The 20853-nt window shown below is 42.9% G+C and overlaps 1 protein-coding gene across 2 annotated transcripts in view; it reads left to right on the top strand.

Annotated features, from left to right (window-relative positions):
• DNAH5 (dynein axonemal heavy chain 5) overlaps positions 1 to 20853 on the top strand; it is a 144882-nt gene that overhangs the window by 29733 nt on the left and 94296 nt on the right. For both annotated transcript variants that reach the window (XM_088675088.1, XM_060278039.2), the window contains exons 18-31: positions 357 to 519; positions 3137 to 3382; positions 5698 to 5888; positions 5981 to 6077; positions 6693 to 6829; positions 8956 to 9157; positions 9696 to 9931; positions 11765 to 11983; positions 12728 to 12790; positions 15794 to 16032; positions 17377 to 17617; positions 19163 to 19362; positions 19447 to 19600; positions 20043 to 20206. In XM_088675088.1, the coding sequence (XP_088531214.1) occupies positions 357 to 519; positions 3137 to 3382; positions 5698 to 5888; positions 5981 to 6077; positions 6693 to 6829; positions 8956 to 9157; positions 9696 to 9931; positions 11765 to 11983; positions 12728 to 12790; positions 15794 to 16032; positions 17377 to 17617; positions 19163 to 19362; positions 19447 to 19600; positions 20043 to 20206 (2552 nt within the window). The remainder of the gene's footprint in view (positions 1 to 356; positions 520 to 3136; positions 3383 to 5697; positions 5889 to 5980; positions 6078 to 6692; positions 6830 to 8955; positions 9158 to 9695; positions 9932 to 11764; positions 11984 to 12727; positions 12791 to 15793; positions 16033 to 17376; positions 17618 to 19162; positions 19363 to 19446; positions 19601 to 20042; positions 20207 to 20853) is intronic.

Genomic DNA, 20853 nt, shown 5'->3' with positions numbered 1-20853 from the left:
AGCTAGGAAGAGGCAAGGTGAATATAAAATGGAAGAATGGTATAGAGAGGTGTGGGATATAGCTATTAATGATAAATTAACATGTGACATTAAGGTAAGATGGGGAATACGCAGGAGAAATGATTCTGAGGAAATATGGAAGGTGTTTGTAGAATTTGTACTGTTGAAATGGAAAGGGGTCAAACCATCTCAAGAGGTGTCAAAGTTTTGGGAGGTTGGATAGTTACAATGGAATGGTCTCGGTGGTGGGGTGCACATTTATATTCTTATTTGTTTATTATTATTACTTTGTCAAAATAAAAAAAGAAAATTTAAAAAAAATAAATCTAAATGATACTGTATTGGCATTTTTGCAGGAACTCTGTACGAAGGGAGTGTGCACTTTGCACCTGAAAAGCTCGTTGGTGGAGGAAGCAACAAACGAGCTTATCAACATGTTACTGGACACGGAGGGGCAAAACAGAGGGGATTCTGGCAATAAGATTCTGAGTGGAAGCAGCAATGAGGAAATGCATGAAGGTAAGGCACTGGCATTTTTACTCAGTCTATTTCAGGTATGGGAAATCTCTGGCTTGTGGGCCAGTCTTGGCCATCCACCTGTTCTAACTTGGCCTGCAAGGCTATCCATCCCCCCCAACCACGCCCACACACCCATCAGCTGACGTCACCAGTGATGTCAGCTGATGGGCGAGAGGATGGGGCATTCGCTGCATGCCCTGTTCCCAGCAGAGGATTGCATGCGGAAGAAGACTGGAAGAAGTTTAAGATATATTTGGAGAAAAACTATAAGGTTAGAGAAGGACAATAAGGGAGGGGGAAGTATAAAGAGGCTGAGGAGGCGAGAAGTTAAATAAAGGAGGGAAATGATTGTATGTTAAATAGTAATTATAGATTTCAGACTCTTAAGGAGATTTTTTAACTATTCTATAAATATGTTTAATAATAGGAATGGAATAATGTATGCAATGAGTGAATTAGAATGAAGAATAGAGGAATGAATTAGAGAGTGCCATATTAGATATAAACAGAAACGTGGAAGGGGGGGGGAAGGAGGAAGTCAACAGTGTAAAGCAGACACCCCCAGACTTCGGCCCTCCAGATGTTTTGGACTACAATTCCCATCATCCCTGACCACTGGTCCTCTTAGCTAGGAATCATGGGAGTTGTAGGCTAAAACATCTGGAGGGCCGCAGTTTGGGGATGCCTGGTGTAAAGGAATTACAGGGGAGCAATATTTGGCTAAGGGATATTATATTGTTAAAGTATGAGTATATGTTTCCCCAAATGTGAATAAGTTTTGATGTATCTTATTTTTCTTTTTTCCTTGTGTTTAAATGTTTTTTCTTTGTATTTTTCTTTTTGCTATTTTTCTTTTTTCTATGTAACGGTTAGAAAATTAATAAAAATATTTAATAAAAAAAACACCTTTTACTCTTGCTGGAAAAAAAAAAGAGAAGAGGATTGCATTGCCAAGGCAGCAGGATTTCAGCTGAATTGGAGAAGCACGCAAGCTGCTTCAAACAGCACTTTTGTGAAGTGCTTTAAGGCAGCTCCTGCAGTCCCGTTTCAGCTGAAATGGGGCTGTGGAAGCTGCTGTAAAAGGCTTCACAAAAACATTGCACAAGAGGTTTCAAATATTTCTTTTGAAAGTGAGTGGTCGGCGGGAGGAAAGAAGGTTACCCCCTACCTTATTGTTGCCACTGCCATTTGTAGGAGAAGCATGTGAGTCTTAAAGGGGTGAGGGTAGAGACTCAGAAAGGCTTTTGCAAGTCTCCTCTCCCTGAAGTTCAGAGTGAAAAGGACTTAAAAAACAAATGGGAGGAGACTTGCATACACCTTTGCCAGTCTCCCGCCTTCCTTTTTTAAGTCCCCAATCTTGCTCCAATCTTGGGTTGGGGGACCCACAAAAGTGTTTGCGCAAGCTTCCTCCCACTTGCCTTTTAAGATCAGAGCAAAAGAGATATTGACAGGTGGGCACCCCATGCGGAGAAACTCGACACTGAGACTTCAGACAAAGCACGAGAGCAGAGTGCTCATAATACGACATTGATGGATAATTTCCTTGTTGTTGTCCTGTGCTGTGTTTTCTACAAGCTAGTAACTGAAATAAATCTGTGCAGTTGTCGTTGCTCTTTGTTAATGTTTAATGAAAATAATAATACTAACTTTTAAAAAGAGAGAACGAATAGGGATTCCTGTCTGAAATTGCAGGAATTCCTGTCACTCATACACTTAATCTCTTCTGATTTTGGAATATTACGTTGTCATACCAAGAAGACAGATTTATAATTTTGAAATTTACTCCTAACTTCATTTACTTCCCATTTGAAGCATGAAGAACAGAAGCTTTATGTTCAGAACCATGATTCAATGTGCATGCACACAAAAGCTCATACCAATGACAAACTTAAAGGTAAAGGTAAAGGGACCCCTGACCATTAGGTCCAGTTGTGACCGACTCTGGGGTTGCGGTGCTCATCTCGCATTATTGGCCAAGGGAGCCGGCGTACAGCTTCCAGGTCATGTGGCCAGCATGACAAAGCCGCTTCTGGCAAACCAGAGCAGCACATGGAAACGCCGTTTACCTTCCTGCTGTAGCGGTTCCTATTTATCTACTTGCATTTTGACGTGCTTTCGAACTGCTAGGTTGGTAGGAGCTGGGACTGAGCAACGGGAGATCACACCGTTGCAGGGATTCGAACCGCCGACCTTCTGATCAGCAAGTGGTTTAATCCACAGCGCCACCTGCGTCCCTATATCTGCAACCAAAAAGTCAAAAAAAAAAGTTCTTAAAAAGAGAAAGGAAAGTTGAGATTCTCAGGCAATTCTGTACCTGGTCAATTTTGTGTGTGGATTGTCTGTGCTCCTGAAGCATCACAGTATTGTTATGAGCCATGTATAACATGGGGCATCTCAGTTCTGACTCATGTTAACTGGCTAATTGCATAAGTGGTTGACAACAAGAAAATGTGAGAGAAAGAGACAGACAGACAGACAGACAGACAGACAGACAGAAGGCATGTTCAGATGAACACAAAAAACCTCTAAGGGGGATGGGTTTCCTGTGCACACAGTCAAGATTAAGGACTGGCTGCTCAGACGGCTACTGACTTAACTCCACTGATTCTGTTCCCAGGAGTGGCGGAGGACGGGCCATCGGACCCCTTAGCATCCTCGCATACAGCTAGCCAGATGTCAGCAGGCTTGTCTTCCCCCTTGACCAAGAAAAAGAAGAGGGAAATGGAAATGCTAGAGGAAGAAGCCCAAGAGCTGCTGTCCCATTTCAACCACCGCAACGTGGATGCTCTTCTGAAAGTTACTCGCAACACCCTGGAGGCCATGCGGAGGCGCATCCAAGCCTCTTCTATGTTCAGCTTCTTAGGTAAGACTCGTGGCATGCTCAGCAGAAACAGATGGGCATGGCAAAACCATGGTTAAAATTTCAAACATCCCATCTTCTTACAAGCTGTTGTTGATGGAACTGGCTGTTGGTGGTCTTAGGTGAGACTGCACAGTTGGGTGGTACAATATTTCGCTTGTTTAAACCTTTACCAGATCAGCCAGGGCCAGCTCAAGACATTTTGCCACCCGAGGCGAAGGGCAAGCTGTTGCCTTACTTCCCCAATTCCACGTTGCAAAGCTCATTAGGCTAGCAGCTGAATCTTTCCCCTAACATCTTTCACTGTCCCCAAGGGCAGCAGGTTATCTTAAGGGATACAGGACAGGCTGCATGCCGTTACTTGCAAATGCCATTACTTGTTACCAGTCAATAATGCTCCATGAGAAATTTTCAACAGAAATCAAACATCCCTGCTCAACAAGAAACAGGACTGGGCCTACTATGGGGCAGATGTCCAGAACCGGCAACAGACTTATCTCCTGGAGAAGTCCTAATTTTTAGCATTGAGGCTGATTATTCCATCCTCTGCATCTCCCCACCGACTTGTGTGCTGCTGCATAGTCTATGCACAAAGCAGACTTTAGCAATCAAACAGAGCAGATAAGATTCCCAGGGCACACAATCCACTTCCCCTTGACATCAGTGGGATAACTTCCTCCGATGCTAATGGAGGTGGACTGTAGCTTCCTGAATATTGCTCTTTCATGCAAAAGGGGGGGGGGGGGAAGAATGCAGACAGATTTGGGACAAAGGTGCTTTGAAGTTCTGCAGTGCATTGAAAATACATGCTGATGCTTTCTTTATGAACTGCTGTGGGTTTTTTGATGAGGAGCATGGTTAAATAATCCTAGACGTCTGCATTGACAGAATGCTGCTGTTTAATCAGAGACGATATGGCATTGAGCAGACGTATGCTCTCTCAGCATGGACACCACACGCAACCTTGTTTGCCGGCACACTGAGACACTGTGTGTGGGCCACAACGCAAGGGCTGCAAATCCTAGCACATGCCAGCAATACAGATTTGTTCTAGTGAAGGCACATCATGGGAATGTCTAGGATTGGGTGGGCATTGTGTGTGCTTCTGCTGCACATCTAATCTCCACTGTCAGATTGTTATGGTGGTCATCTCCTCTTCAGGGTTGCATGGCTGGCATGAGCTGGTGCATGTGGCATAATGGGCACCATGTGTGAAGGGTCTGCCTGTGCTGAGTCACATAAGATTTACTAGAAATAGTTCTTTTTTAGTTTAGCACCCCAAGCCAAACCAGAACCATGGGCACCTCCAGTGGAATCACTTTTGGAGTGTCACCAAGTCATCTGTGTCAGGGACTAGATTGAAGAGGAATGGTGGGGACTGCCCCCTTCTCGAGAACAGGAAGACAGTATAGATTTAGAACAGTGGTTTGTGGAAGGGTATAGTTCAGAAGCTGCAGAGGGCAGAAGTTGGGAAATACTGGAAGGGGAGAGCAGGAAGAAGGAGAAGCACCAGGGGAGAGCCAGCTGACAGACTCGGTGTCCTTGGAAAGCATTCCTGCTCCCTCTCCCAAGACCGGATAGGCATTGAGGGTACTTTACTTGGAGCGACACCACCATTGAATAGAGACTACATTCTTTCTCTCTCTCTCTGTGAATACTGAATAAATTATGTGGTAAGGACTCTTTGTATTTATCTGCATTTTTGGCTGCCACTGGGGGAGGGATAGGATTCCCTGGGAGATTCTTATTTTTCTTCAGCAGAATATCCTGGATTAATAATGGTTTGTCTGTCTTGCTCTCAGGGACTGTGCTGGAGGAATGTTGGGAGCCTTGCCCTCCTCCTGTTCCTGATCTGGATCCTGAATCTTCCCAGGAGCAGTAGGACGGTATAGATTTGGAACAGTAGTTTGCAGAGGGACATAGTTCAGAAGGCAGAAGCTGGGAAATACTGGATGGGGAACAGCTAGGAGACGAAACACTGGAAGGGAGAGGGTTAACAAATTCACAGTCTCTAGACAGCATTCCTCCACCGTCCTCCCCAAAGTTGAGAAGAGCTCAGAAAGTGGCAGAACAGAAAGCACAGAGGGTATAAACTCTGATTACGAGATGCAGACGTGACATAGATTAATAGGGACAGAAGGGGGTGGACTCCTTAATTGGGAGCACCGCCATTACTAGGAGAGGTGTTCTTTGTATAATCCTCGCTAGGATTATAGTTTCTAACTGGTAAGAAGACTCATTTTTCTTTGTTCTGCTTATCTACTGCCATGGGGTAGGAAGCCGATTCCCTGAAGCCTGACACTTGCCTTTCTTTTTAGATAAGGAGAGTGTCTCCAAGCAGAGACAGAGTGCTCAGCCCATCTTTAAGGCTAGTGTTATCCTTTCCATTCCAAATTTTGCTATGATGCCCGCACTTGAGGAAGTACAGCAAGCACTCAACAAGGCTGTGGACTTCATTGTAAGCGTCATGAAAGGAGTTGGCCAGTGGAGCAAGGAGAGGCTATCTAAGGTATGGCAGCTCTGTGTTTCTGATAGCTTTCCTGATAAGATACATTCAGGTTTGGGTACCACATAATCTTTTCCCCCTTCATTTCTGCACAGCAAAAGATGCTAGAAAGTAAAATGGCTGCTTTGCGAAATGAAGGAGACAGCGATTCTGAGACTGAAATGAGACAAACTGAAGTTGGAAATCTCCTTGGTAATACTTTGCAGCGATTATGTATGAATCTTGCCTTTATTAGATATACTGGGAGAAATCTGTATTTTTAAAATTGTTTTTAAACTTAAGGAACATTTATGGTAACTTAGATCTTCTAAGCAAGTAAATTTTACAAGAGTTCCACATAAATTTTGGAGGAATTCATGAGCAAGCAGGCTGATGTGTGCAACTAAGGATGATTTTGCATGTTAAAACATCAGCAAAAACAGATGCATGAGTCCCCCATGTGTATTTTTTTTGCCACATTCTATCATATATGGAGTCCCTCAAAGCCTGAAGTGAGGTGTAGCTTGTCAAACCATGTAAAAAAATAATAATGTCAAGAGACCTTGTCTGGAATCCATATTTAACAAATAAATAAGATAACAAAATCACCAGGAGAAGATTGAAATGCTCTTAAGGAAGCAATTGAACAAAGAGCCTATCTAACTTAGCAGCAATATACTGCAAAGCTATCAGCATGTTATTTTTGGTTGTGCTTAAGTTTTCAGAATGGTCAGCACAATATATAATTAAGATGTGTTTCGAGATTTGTGATTTTGTCTCTGAGGCCTAATGTATTAATGTGATGATTGCAACTGTTCCCCGCTCAAGACACTGCTTCAGATACAGCCTCTCTGATCTTGCCTTCTCCTGTCCAAAACAAGAACTACTACAAAAGCATTTCAGAGAATAAGGAAATAATTAAGCTGATGTCCGTTCTTAGCACATCTATCAATTCCACCAAAAGGGTAAGTAAATGAGTAGGGATCTTTAAGTGGGGTGGCTGGTGAAAAGGAAGTAACCAAATCAGGAAGAGAAAAGGGTCACAGAAAGGGATGGGGAGGAAAGTATATGGGAAAGCAAGAGGAGGAGGAGGAGGAGGAGGAGGAGGAGGAGGAGGAGGAGGAGGAAGGAATTGGCAGAAGTCAATCGAAAAATGGGACTGCAAAGCATTGCTAGGAGTGTCAATTTGCATTTCTTAGTGTAGAAAGTATTGATCTGATGTGTAGAGATCTTTCCTATTCTAATTAAATCAAGAGGGTTCTGGAAGCTTCTCTATGTGAAAGAAACAAGCAGAAGGTTCATGATGTTTGGGTTATTCCTTCAGAAAAGCTGAGTACAGCTGGTTTAAACTGGTCCTGTTATCTCGTCTGTCAAGGTCTTGCTGACTATAATAGTAAGGCCAGAAGGAGCCCAGCTTTTACTCTTTCTATCTCTCTTCCCTTCTGGTATGGTGTTCTGTACATAGTATGCTTAGTGTTAAGTTTCAGCCTTGTTGTAAGTTATTGTAAGTTTAAGTTAAGTCTGCTGCAACTGGATTTCTTATGGACAGTGCCGATCCTGAATGGATTGGATTTGTGACCGTTATGCTCATTTGCCTTCAGTAGCAGTAAAGCTCTGCTGGATGAAATTTTAATTTCCCTTGGTCTATTATTTTGGGGAATCCTGCCACTGTTTAAGTTTTACTCCGCTTAACTATACATTGGAATCTGCTCTGGATCAATATTGAGTGGAATTTCCATGACAAGTAGAGGGTGACAGAATGCAACTATTGCAGGACCATGTCTGACCTGGGCAGCCTTCTGAGCTAGCAGAATTCCACGGTCCCCAAAATGGGGGGGGGGGGAAACAAATAAATCTCATTAGCTATAGGTGCTTAACTACTTTTGCTTTGTGACTTTCCTTACATTGTGAAGGAAAACGCCCAACTGAGAGCTTTGTCTCAATACATGCCTGAAGGCCTTTTCTGTACCAGACCAGGAGTGGAAGGGTTGTTCTGGGTCCCTTCCATTTCCAGCCAACCAAACCCACATTGCAACACGGCATGTGATTCCGCCATTCTGCAGAGGGCATCTTTGTTCGTTAAGCCATTCAAGACTGCAGGGTTTGCACAAAGGAGCTAGAAAGAAACAGTGACCTTTTTGGACTATATAAGAGCCAGTTGACATGGGACCTTTTTCTTGGCTTGCAATGCTGGTCTGTTTGCATGTTTGGGAGCTCGTAGCTTTAACCTTTTGCAATTCTGGGCTGCATCATTAGGAGTATAGCATCTAGATCAAGGGAAGTAATAGTACCACTGTATTCTGCTCTGGTCAGACCTCACCTGGAGTACTGTGTCCAGTTCTGGGCACCACAGTTCAAGAAGGATACTGACAAGCTGGAACGTGTCCAGAAGAGGGCAACCAAAATGGTCAAAGGCCTGGAAACGATGCCTTATGAGGAACGGCTTAGGGAGCTGGGTATGTTTAGCCTGGAGAAGAGAAGGTTAAGGGCTGATATGATAGCCATGTTCAAATATATCAAAGGATGTCATATAGAGGAGGGAGAAAGGTTGTTTTCTGCTGCTCCAGAGAAGCGGACACGGAGCAATGGATTCAAACTACAAGAAAGAAGATTCCACCTAAGCATTAGGAAGAATTTCCTGACAGTAAGAGCTGTTCGGCAGTGGAATTTGCTACCAAGGAGTGTGGTGGAGTCTCCTTCTTTGGAGGTCTTTAAGCAGAGGCTTGACAGGCATATGTCAAGAATGCTTTGATGGTGTTTCCTGCTTGGCAGGGGGTTGGACTGGATGGCCCTTGTGGTCTCTTCCAACTCTATGATTCTATGATTCAATTTATGTATACTGTAAATTAGAATTTTTTGTGATTGTGGATGTTGCTTTGACTGAGCTCACAACTCCATGCTAAGCTACTTGAATAAATGCAGCATTACAAACCTTTCCTAAGAACACTTTTTGAAGGTTCACAACTTCTTTGGGTTTGTTTTCATTCTAATCTTAACTCTTCCTGCACATTCTTCCTAGGTGCCAGGTAAAACATTGTCTGGAAACTGGCTGTGTTCAGCCACCTTACTTTGTGACTTGTTAATGTTTCAGGAAGTCCTTGCAGCCTTGGAGCGCTTCAGATGTTACCATCACATCTGGCAGAGAGAGAAAGAGGAAACCATTGAAAACTTCATCAAAGGAAGCCCTTTGCTCTCTGAATTTGAATCCCAAATTCTATATTACAGAGACTTAGAACTCGAAATTAACTCTGAGCCTGAATACATATGCGTGGGAACAGTTGCGCTATTTACTGGTATGGTGATTTAATATTCAAATGTCATCAAATTCATGCTAGTCTCTGCCGCAGTTGAGAATCTTGCTTAAAACTAAAAGGTTGCAATCCATTGTACACCTCCCTGAGAGTAAATACCATTAAACTCATACATAGCATTTGTGTTGTAAATGTCACTCCTTTTGCTCTACCTATTGGTTCTAATGAACGTACAGTCGTACCTTGGAAGTCGAACTGAATCCGTTCCGGAAGTCCATTTGACTTCCAAAATGTTCAGAAGCCATGTAAGCTCCGTCGGACGTTCACCTGCCAAAAATAGTTCACAAACCAGAACAGTCACTTCCAGGTTTGCGGCGTTCAGGAACCAAAATGTTCGGGAACTAAGCTGTTCCAAAACCAAGGTACGACTGTATATTACAATGCATTATAAAAGCTGTTTTGTTTTTGGTCCCTTCTCTCCAAATTCATGGAATGGGAAAAGGAGGAGGGGTTTATTCAGGAAGGGGTGTGCCATTACTTCCTTAGCTAGCTGTCACTGATTGAATTTTTGTTCCCCCAGCGGATCTGAAATTGGCCCTAACAACAGAAACCAAGGCTTGGATGGTTGCGTTTGGACGTCACTGTAACAAGAAGTACAGGACAGAGATGGAAAACATATTTACCTTTGTAGAGGAAATAATCAAGAAACTGAACCGTCCGATTAAAGACTTGGATGACATAAGGATAGCAATGGCTGCCTTAAAGGAGATCCGAGAGCAACAGATCCCCATAGACTTCCAAGTGGGACCAATTGAGGTAGATGGAAAGGGAGCCTGTACCCGTCTCCTGATAGGATCTTTGGTGCTGAATTGTGTCTGTCCCTTGCTGCCCCATCCTGGCCCACAACTCAGGGTCCTATCACAGTCTGCTGTGCTCTTTTGTTTATTATATATAATCCCCCCCCCAATGCAATTTAATATCCTGCCTTTCTCTCCTAGTGGAATATCAAGGCAGCTAAGAACATCGAAACAATAAAATGTCACATAAAAAACAAATTAAATTTAAATGCTGATCAAACCAATTTTCTTCCCCATACCTGATGTTGATGCAAAGTTATGGGCTCCTTTATACCTCCCCTCCATTTTACAAACAAATTAGGTATTTTATATATTTCTCCACGGCTTAATCCACTATTGTATGTTCATGATGGGGCTCATTATCGTTTCAACTAACACAGCAGTGCAGGATCCATCGAAAGGATGGCCTGAAATCATTTTGGTCAACAGTGTTTCACATGAGATGTTAACGATTTTTCCTTGGTCACTCTTTAACTGCTTAGTGACATGTCGGGTTGTGCAAAATGTTCCTTGCTTTGGTGGATGTTGAAAAGCGACATTGAATTCTCTGTGCATTTCTCTAGAAAAAAGAGAGGATATGCAATTTTTGCAAGGGCATGTTTTTCTGATTTCTTGCGGATCCTTTCAGATCCTCCTAGCATTAGTGTTCAGACAATCATATATGAAGAAGCCTTTGGCTGCATACATGCTCCACTTGTTCCTTCCTTTGCATGAAGAAGCAAAAAAAAAAAACCAAGAACTCTACCATTAACTATAGTTTCTCATATCGCCCAGATTGGGTAACTATGGTCAGTGGGTTTAGAACACTATTCTGCCTCATTCTGAAGCCATTGATCCTTTGGGTGAAACTCCCAATTTGGGTGAAATGAGAAATTATATTAATGGAAGACTATCGGGTTATTTTGCTTGCTTGGGCAAATGGAGATATTAAGCCATAAAGGTAAAGGTAAAGGGACCCCTGACCATTAGGTCCAGTCGTGACCGACTCCGGGGTTGCGCGCTCATCTCGCATTATTGGCTGAGGGAGCCGGAGTATAGCTTCCAGGTCATGTGGCCAGCATGACAAAGCTGCTTCTGGCAAACCAGAGCAGCACATGGAAACGCTGTTTACCTTCCCACTGTAGCGGTTCCTATTTATCTACTTGCATTTTGACGTGCTTTCGAACTGCTAGGTTGGCAGGAGCTGGGACCGAGCAACAGGAGCTCACCCTGTCACAGGGATTCGAACTGCTGACCTTCTGATCAGCAAGCCCTAGGCTCAGTGGTTTAACCCACAGTGCCACCTGGGTCCCCCATTAAGCCATACTAAGCCAATTTATATATTGCTATTCATTTGGCAAGGATATCTTCTTATTTTTACATAGAAACACATATGCCCATCATAAACAGAAAATTGTTCTTGATAGAGGGAGAGGCGGTTTAATTATGTATGGCTCGTGTGACATCAGGTGCACACACTGAGCTCTGGGCCCCCTCAATCCTGGGGACAATCTGGTACCTTTGGGGCACATATCTGTAGCTGTAAATATGATTCACTCTCAGACCTGAAATTCTTAGATTTCCATTGCATCCCTGGTGCCATGTTGACGAACTAGAAGTACAGTTAATTAAAATTCCATGTCAAAGTCAATTTCAAGTTACCTGTTCCACCAGCCTAGCTCCTTTGCATCTTTAGCAGGACCACCTGCTACATTTTTGATCTTGAGTTCCCTGAAGAATGTTTCATTATGTACATACTTATATGTAGATTTTTTTTTTGATGGTCATAGATAACAACCTTTTGTCCCGGCAGGAGTCCTATGCAATGTTAAACAAGTATGAGCTCTTGGTGGCAAAGGAAGAGATGGAAAAGGTGGACACGTTGCGTTATACCTGGGAGAAAGCGCTGGTTCGAGGGAATGAAGTGCAGAATGAATTAGTAGCATTGCAACCCAAATTCAGAGGGGAGCTCATAAGCACGGTGGAGATATTTGTGGAAGACTGTGATCAGTACTACTTGGATTATGAGAAGGTGAAGGACCATAGTATACTGGGGGAGGGGGTATCATTTGTAAGGTATAGATTTTTTGGGAAGATGCCTGAAAAGGTGCCAAGCGTTAAACACTGAAAGTATATTTGAGTTGAATACATCCTCTTGGGGTCCCTTCCAGCTCCACAATTCTATGATCTGTCTTGGAGAATAATCTTGGGCTGTTGTTGTTCTTTATACAGAACAGGTATGGGTGATGATAACCCAAATTCAATTGAGGGGGTTGGATTGTGGACTGAAAATAGCTAGACTTCAGGCAAAAGGCTGGCCAGGTTCTTTTTGGTCTGTGGATGCCTTCTTTTTAATTGGTTGCAACGAACCAGTTCGTAACAAAACAAAGCACTCACACACATTTAAACAGTCCCATACATAAACAGCATTGTCTTAAAAGGCCAACATCAGCCCGACAAACAAAACTATAACTATATAAATGCTTTTAACTCCAGGTCAGGCTCTGGAAGTTTTCTAATAGGGAAGGTATTCCAAAGTTGTGGTGATACACACAATAAGACTGTCCTTTCTTAAGCCTTTGGGAAGGGTTAACATTGTCAGATGGTTTATCTGAAATTTACTAAACTTTTTTTAAAAAATTATGACGTAGACAGAATAGGGGTGGCAGAATGGAGAAGTTCTTAAAACTAAGGATGATTCCCCCCCCCCCGAAAGGCTACGGTATACAAATGTATGGGACTTTTATTTATAGGATATGTCAACTCTCTCTTCCAGAATGGTCCCATGGTGACTGGTATTGAACCGCAGGAAGCTAGTGACAGACTCATCATGTTCCAGGTATTCTTCGACCATTTAGCCCATATCTTTTTATTATTATTATCAAAATATTTTATTAACATATAGAACACATACATTTACATTTACACAGTACATATACATAACACAATACCTTATTTTCATAACATAAAGCATACCTACATTACTCTCTGTATTATACCTACCTATACTACATATCTCCTGCCAACCTAGCAGTTCGAAAGCACGTCAAAATGCAAGTAGATACAGCGGGAAGGTAAACGGCGTTTCCATGTGCTGCTCTGGTTTGCCAGAAGCGGCTTTGTCATGCTGGCCACATGACCTGGAAGCTATACGCCGGCTCCCTCGGCCAATAATGCGAGATGAGCGCGCAACCCCAGAGTCGGTCACGACTGGACCTAATGGTCAGGGGTCCCTTTACCTTTATACTACATATACATACCAACACAGCTACACACCTGCCCCACACGAACACCCACAAAGTGAGTTGACTTCCAGCTGTTTTTGTTACGCTACTTTATTTTTCCAATTGGCTTAAACGCATTTCATTATTTCTTTAATCTCTTCTTCTGTCTTAACTTCACTCTCCTTTCACTCTAATCATTTTCTGGATTCACTCAATATCTGTCAAAAGTTCTACTTTTTCCACACAGCTTTTGATGTTGACCTTAAAGATAGCCCACTCCTTATTCACTTTTTGTACCATATCTCCTCTTATCCTCCGCGTTAGTTCGACAATATGAAAGCATTCCATCATTTTAGATAGCCAGTCTGTTTTTGTTGGGATGCTGCTGCTTTTCCTTTTAGCCCATATCATATTATTATTATTATTATTATTATTATTATTATTATTATTATTGCACCACCCTTCCCAGTCAAGACCGGGCTCAGGGCGGCTAACAACAAAAATATCAAAACAAGCATAAAAGAAAAATTCAATTAAAATACAGATTAAATACAATGTTAAAATTCAATTTTAAAATGGGAATCTACAAGTGGAACCTCATTTAAATATCTGTAGGATAAAACCTTAGGGGAGGGTAACACCGGGGTCAGACTGAGTCAGTCCAAAGGCCAAGTGGAACAGCTCTGTCTTGCAGGCCCTACAAAAAGATGATCATGTGCTTAACCTTCCCATCTTGCCGAAGCCCTAATCATAACTGGTGCCATGAAAACAGATTAACATGAGGGGTTAATGCAGGCATCCCCAAACTTCGGCCCTCCAGATGTTTTGGACTACAATTCCCACCATCCCCAACCACTGGTCCTGTTAGCTAGGGATCATGGGAGTTGTAGGCCAAAACATCTGGAGGGCCGCAGTTTGGGGATGCCTGGGTTAATGTGATAGAGCTGGTTCATAGAGAGGAGGGGAATGACCATGGAGAATCCATACAGGCTATTATCAACCCCCAAAACAGTACAGGTGCCCAATGGCTCAGCTACACTAGAGATCGTGGACCTGCTACATTGTGCTTGCATGCAAAGGGTGAGTTGGGTATTCTGGGCCTTGAAAATAATGGGAAGCTGAATGGGGATCACATGGGGAAAATATATTTATTGTATATTAAAACAAAGACCAGTTCTTCCACAGTGGGGAAGCAGCCCATGTTTTTCACACTGTTAGCAAACTCCCCGATACACTGTGGTTTTCCACTGTGAAAAGCATCATTGTACAATAGTTCAACACCAATATGCTTTCAGTTTTTGCTCATGGCACTTTCTATCCATGTCAGTATAATTAAAAATGGTTCTGGCTTTTGCCAGCTGTTCTTATGAAAACTCAGCTCAACTCCACACTGTTACTTTGAACGTGTCTGAGTCTCTGTATCTGTGCAACAAACTGCAGTTTTTATCCATGCAGCTACGATTTGTAGCAGCCATTCCATGTATTCATGTACAATCCCAATGTGTTGACGTGGTGTGGTGGCTTGGGTGCATTTGGATGTGCGTGGCAATACGTAACAAGGTTAAAAGGGACATTTTAAGAGATGAGTGGGATTTGGGCCTCTTTGAATGTATATGTGCATCTCCCCTCCATGTACTGCATGTGTGTATGATAGTTTTCAAGGTGGTGACCACCAGAGGTGGAGCTAGCTCAGGAGCCAGCAAACTTTTTCAGCAGGGGGCCGGTCCACTGTCCCTCAGACCTTGTAGAGGGCCGGACTATATTTTGCAAAAAGAAGAAGAATGAATTCCTATGCCCCACAAATAACCCAGAGATGCATTTTAAATAAAAGCACACATTCTACTCATGTAAAAACACCAGGCAGGCCCCACAAATAACCCAGAGATGCATTTTAAATAAAAGCACACATTCTACTCATGTAAAAACACCAGGCAGGCTCCACAAATAACCCAGAGATGCATTTTAAATAAAAGGATACATTCTACTCATGTAAAAACACACTGATTCCCGGACCGTCTGCAGGCTGGATTTAGAAGGTGATTGGGCCGGATCTAGCCCCCGGGCCATAGTTTGCCTGCCCATGAGCTAGCTGCTCCGGCACCCGCGGCGAGTGCTGCTCGTGGCGAGCATTCGGGGGTGTGGGGGTGTGCCGCCCGTGTTGTGCGTCCCAGGGGGGCACACGGCGATGTCACCGCCCCTCAGGAATGACACCCAGGGCGGGCCGCACTCACCACAGCCCCTTCCACTGCCAGTGGTGACCAGCCCTGAACTAAATTGGCTTGATTTTCAGTGTGTCTTAAAACTAGCATGTATTTGGGAACTTAAAGGACTTTCTAGTGCAAGGAAGCAAGACCAAACCTGTGACAAATTCAGAAGAACCCACCTTCTACTAGGTCAAAACGACAGTTTACAATGATTGGCAGACTTTCAGCATCTTTCCCAGTTGTAACTGAGGTTGCCCAGGGTTGAACCTGAGATCTTCCACATGCGGAATTTAGCTCTTGCTTCCCTTAGCTGCTAACTATTCCTAATTTGGATAAGTGGCCTCTTTGAGCTGTGTTCGTTTTATTTCTCGTGATTTCAAGCACCATATGCTCACATGTGATTTTAAACTCCAGAACCGATTTGACAACCTTTATCGGAAATACGTCACCTACACTGGGGGCGAAGAGCTTTTTGGTTTGCCCGTGACGCCGTACCCTCAGCTTCTGGAAATCAAGAAGCAGCTGAACTTGTTGCAGAAGCTTTATAGCCTGTACAACAATATCATCGAAACAGTAAACGGCTATTATGATATCCTCTGGTCAGAAGTGAACATTGAGAAGATTAATAACGAACTCCTTGAGTTTCAGAACAGGTGAGAAAACACTAGGATGTTCAATCTGCATTTAGCATTAAACATGGGCCATGTATTTACTCCTTCAAATTTGGTGCTAATATTTAGCTGCTTAAAGCAAATCTCCGAAAGAGCAATGGAAGGAACATTGAGCTTCAGCTGATTGGTTTTTTTTTTTTACTTAATCTTCTTTAGTCCCTGACTTGCCAGGCAGAATCTGTCACCAATTTAATTTTCATCTTTCGAGCTGTTGCTCTCCGATTAAGTGTTCAACACTTCTGATAATTATAAAGGTGTTGTGACTGTTTCTTAATGTGAGACGCAGATGTGCCTTTAGTACAAATAGGAAAATTGATTGTGCTACCTCTTCTTAAGAGAAGGTTTGCAGAGCCACAAACTGGGTTTTCTTATTGGTGGGTGAGGGCGTGGAACCTGGAGCCTTCCAGAAATTGTTGGACTCCCATAATCTCTGACCACTGGCAATGTGACGGGCTAATGGGAGTTGGAGTTCCCTTTCCCTTTCCCTGCTATAGATAAATGGTACTTCAAGGTGGGTCTTGTGGTATCAGTGCTCCTTGCGCAGACCATACCTGCCAAGTAGCTGTCAGAGAAATAAGGGACCGGGCTGGAAATAGCAGACCGGAAGTAGCGCTGCCGCCATTTTGGAACTGGGCGGAGCATGCTCAGAAGTGACTTTTGATGCTGCTTTGCCCAGTTCCAAAATGGCCGCCGTGCCAGAAGTCGCACTGCAGCCATTTTGGAACTGGGCAGAGCAGCATCCAAAGTCGCTTCTGAGCATGATCCGCCCAGTTCCAAAATGGCCGCCGCACCAGAATAAACCGGGAAAAAACAAAAAAATCTGTTTTTTTCAGCTAGGAACAGCTGGAAAAACGGGGATTTCCCGGGGGAAAACGGGAGACTTGGCAGCTATGACGCAGACGCTTTTCTTGTGATGTCCACACCACATTGTTGTCATCAAAATGCCACCCTGTATCCCGCCTCCCATTTAATATGGATTTACTGTTTCCAGTGGTGGAAATGCTAAAAACAACAACCTGTTGCCAGAAACCTCTTTACCAGTGCTATTTTTGTAGAAAAAGTTCCACTGAATTCAGAGGGATTTATTTCCAGGTAAATGTGTATGGGATTGCACGCTAGGAAGAATTTGAACCCAGTGGGGTTTACGTCTGAGTCAGCGTTTCTCAAACTTTGGGTCTTCCAGCTGTTGTGCAGCTCCCATCATCCCTGACCCCTGGTGGTCCTAACTAGGGGTGATGGGAGTTGTAGACCGTAACGTTTGAATTGCACTGTGGAAATATTTGAAATCAGGTTAAAATATTGGGTGGTGGTTGTGTGTGCCTCTAGGTGCCGCAAGCTGCCTCGAGCTTTGAAGGAGTGGCAAGCATTTCTGGACCTTAAGAAAACAATTGACGACTTCAGTGAATGTTGCCCTTTGCTCGATCTGATGTCTAATAAAGCCATGATGGCGCGCCACTGGAAGCGCATCACCGATCTCACTGATCACAGTTTCGATGTTGAAAATGAGTCGTTCAAACTGAGAAACATCATGGAAGCACCTTTGTTGAAATATAAAGAGGAAATTGAGGTAAGAATAATGCTGTCAGTACTGAGATGGGCCCATTGGTAAGTGATGTGACGTCTCCCATATCTAAATTTAGGATCTATCTATTTAATCTTTGCATCCAGTCACAAAGAAAACATTAGCATCTCTGTCAGCAAATGCTTCTGTACCAGTAGAATGGAAGGTAGGACAGGAACGCTATCTTGTTATATTTAGAATGATACCTGCACTTGTCTTATTCACATGTTCATACATGGTTTGGACCATGAGAGGGAAGAAAGGGCGGAAAGAATTCCTATCCTTACCCAGTGTTAAGAAACTTCATGTTAAAAAGGAAGTGGTTCTAGTCAGTGCTATTTTTCTAGAAAAAGAGGTATTGGAACTCATCAGAACACCTCCCTCATTCTCTTAGAATAGCAATGGCATCCACCTGAGTTCCGGCTGGGGAAAAAAGCCCCGTTCTAGTTCTTTTTGTAAAATGATTTGGGGTTTGTTTGTGTTTTACAATCAAGCAGTATATAAATTTTATTTATTTATTTATTTATTTTAATAAACAATCTAATCCTGTCCAAAAAGGAACCAGCTCCAGCTAAAGTGGTTTACTTTTACAAAACCAACTAGTTCAGTCCAAGTTCATCGAAACGAACTTATTTAGTTTGTAAAAGGTTCATTCTCGGCACTTCCCTCAGCATTCAGAATGTTACAAGCTGCTGTGCTGAAGGATAGAGTCTGAAATTAAATTAAGGATACAGTGAGATGTCTGATAGTGAGAATGTCAACTAGTTGCATTTCCACACTAAAGAAGACTTACCCTGTTTGATTGCTGCCTGTCACACAGCTGTTAAAGACGCAAGGCATTGTTTGCTTCTTTCTTCTACCTGTACTTCTTGCTGTTGGAAGAAGTCCTGTTGGAAGAGAGTGAGTCTCTTCAGGAGGGAAGATGCAGGGAACGCCTTCCATTCCTTCCTTCTGATTGCTTAGCACCTCCATATCTGCATAACAAATCTTCGAATGTTGCCTCCACGCTTTGCTTTCTAACTTTCTTTATAGACATTGGATTGACCTACTTTTTAAGAAAAAGAATGCTAAGAGTCTGGGATAAGCAAAGATTAACTGCATGCTGCCAATTCATGGAGTTTGGCCTCCAACTTCCATTGTAGTACAATACTTGGTCATTTAGTAGGGGCATTAGCTCATTATTTAGATGGGAAATGCTGCTGCTGAGCACTAATCATGTACACAGTGCTTTTTTTCTTAAAAAATGTTTAGGGGGACTATCATTTTCCGACTCATATTGAAATACTGCCCCTTGATGAGGCCAAACTTAGATTCACAAAATGTTTCGGGGGTATGCGCCCCCCTGCTGCCCCCCCCCCCCCAGGAAAGAAAGCACTGCATGTACATATTCTGGCCACATCAAAGAGCTGAAACAGCTACACGGGCAGGTCTTGGTAGGGGGGGTCGGTTCTTCTCTTAAGTGATGTGTACAGCCTCTCTAAGTCCTGCGTATTGGGTGATGCTGTGGCAAGCTGTTAAATTCCGTGCAAAAAATGTTGATTGATTTGATAGGATATCTGCATCAGTGCAGTAAAGGAGAGAGACATTGAACAGAAGCTGAAACAAGTGATTGCAGAGTGGGACAACAAAACATTTACTTTTGCTAACTTTAAAACTCGCGGGGAGCTGCTCTTGAGGGGAGATAGCACTTCCGAAACCATTGCAAGCATGGAGGACAGCTTGATGATTTTGGGTTCCCTAATGAGCAACAGGTAATATGGAAGACCCCCTTTCTCTTCTGATAAGTTATTTATGTGATTATTTTTAATCTGTCTAAACGCGTGCATTTATTTCAGGTACAACACACCGTTCAAAGCTCAAATACAAAAGTGGGTACAGTACCTCTCTAACACTACCGATATAATTGAGAATTGGATGACAGTGCAGAATTTGTGGATCTATTTAGAGGCTGTCTTTGTAGGTGGAGACATTGCCAAACAGCTTCCAAAGGTAAGTGCTTTTATTTTGTCTTATGGAATCGGCAGATTTGTTCAGGACAATTTGAGTATTTACAATGATTACCCCTTGCAACATTACATACCCCTGAACATGTACAGTGGTACCTCTACTTACGAATTTAATGCATTCTGAACACACATTTGTAAGTCGAAAAAAATTGTAAATCAAATCCCATAGGAATGCATTGGGAGATAAAATTCGTAAGTCGAAGCAACCCTATCTAAAAATTCATAAGTAGAAAAAATCCTATCTAAACCGCATCCAAGATGGCGGACGGAGCTCCATTTGTAAGTAGAAAAATTCGTAAGTAAAGTTATTTGTAAGTAGAGGTACCACTGTACTTGAAGAGCATCATACCGTAGTGTGGTCACAAGAGAATAGCATGAGAAGCTATACTGAAAACCATGCCTCCCTTGTTTGTACCTTAAAACAGGAAGCAAAGCGTTTCTCCAACATTGACAAATCGTGGGTGAAGATCATGACGCGAGCTCACGAAATGCCCAATGTGGTTCAGTGCTGTGTTGGAGATGAAACCATGGGACAGCTCCTGCCTCATTTGTTGGATCAGCTGGAAATCTGTCAAAAGTCTCTTACAGGGTGAGGTTGCTTATAGTGAAATCCTTCAGCTCTGGGCAATCAGTTATGACAGGGGAAATTGAAACCTGCTTATTGCTTGCATTCCACTAGGATTTGCCATTGCTTGCCGTTCTCTTAAGTGGCTGAAAAAGATCAGGCTGGCAACTCATGGTCCGAACTAGAAACTGAAGCAATTATGTCACAGTTAAGAGAAAAAAACTTAATTCACAGTAATCTCTGTGAAGCAAGATAGCAGTTGCTTCCTGTTATTGAACTGTTCAGGCAAAGTTTGCAAGGAGATTATACAACACAGACCGATTATCTGAGCTTTCATTCTCACATGTTTGCGGGGACTTGCAATGTTGCATCAAGCAACCCCACACTTTCCACTGCATTTCTTCACCACTTTTCTTACAGCAAAATGCTTGCTGTTTTGTTTTTGTGAAGCAGGGTTGTTGCAAACATCCCTCCTTGCCTGCCTCTTCATCTTCCTGTGGAACGGCTCTGGCTTTCTCTTGCTATCTCCTCCTCATTTAAATTAAGTATGTCTTGGGGATCAGCAGCCTTCGTTAGTTCATGTTGCAAATGGTCTGTAATACCAGGCAGCAACATGAAAGCATTTTAAGTCCCTTGGAGCACGGTGAGACTCACCTTCTGCCATTAACAGG

This window comes from Zootoca vivipara, chromosome 8 (genome assembly GCF_965207765.1).
Source record: "Zootoca vivipara chromosome 8, rZooViv2.hap1.1, whole genome shotgun sequence".
In the NCBI taxonomy this organism is placed as follows: domain Eukaryota; kingdom Metazoa; phylum Chordata; class Lepidosauria; order Squamata; family Lacertidae; genus Zootoca; species Zootoca vivipara.
This window is presented reverse-complemented; position numbering and strand designations above follow the sequence as displayed.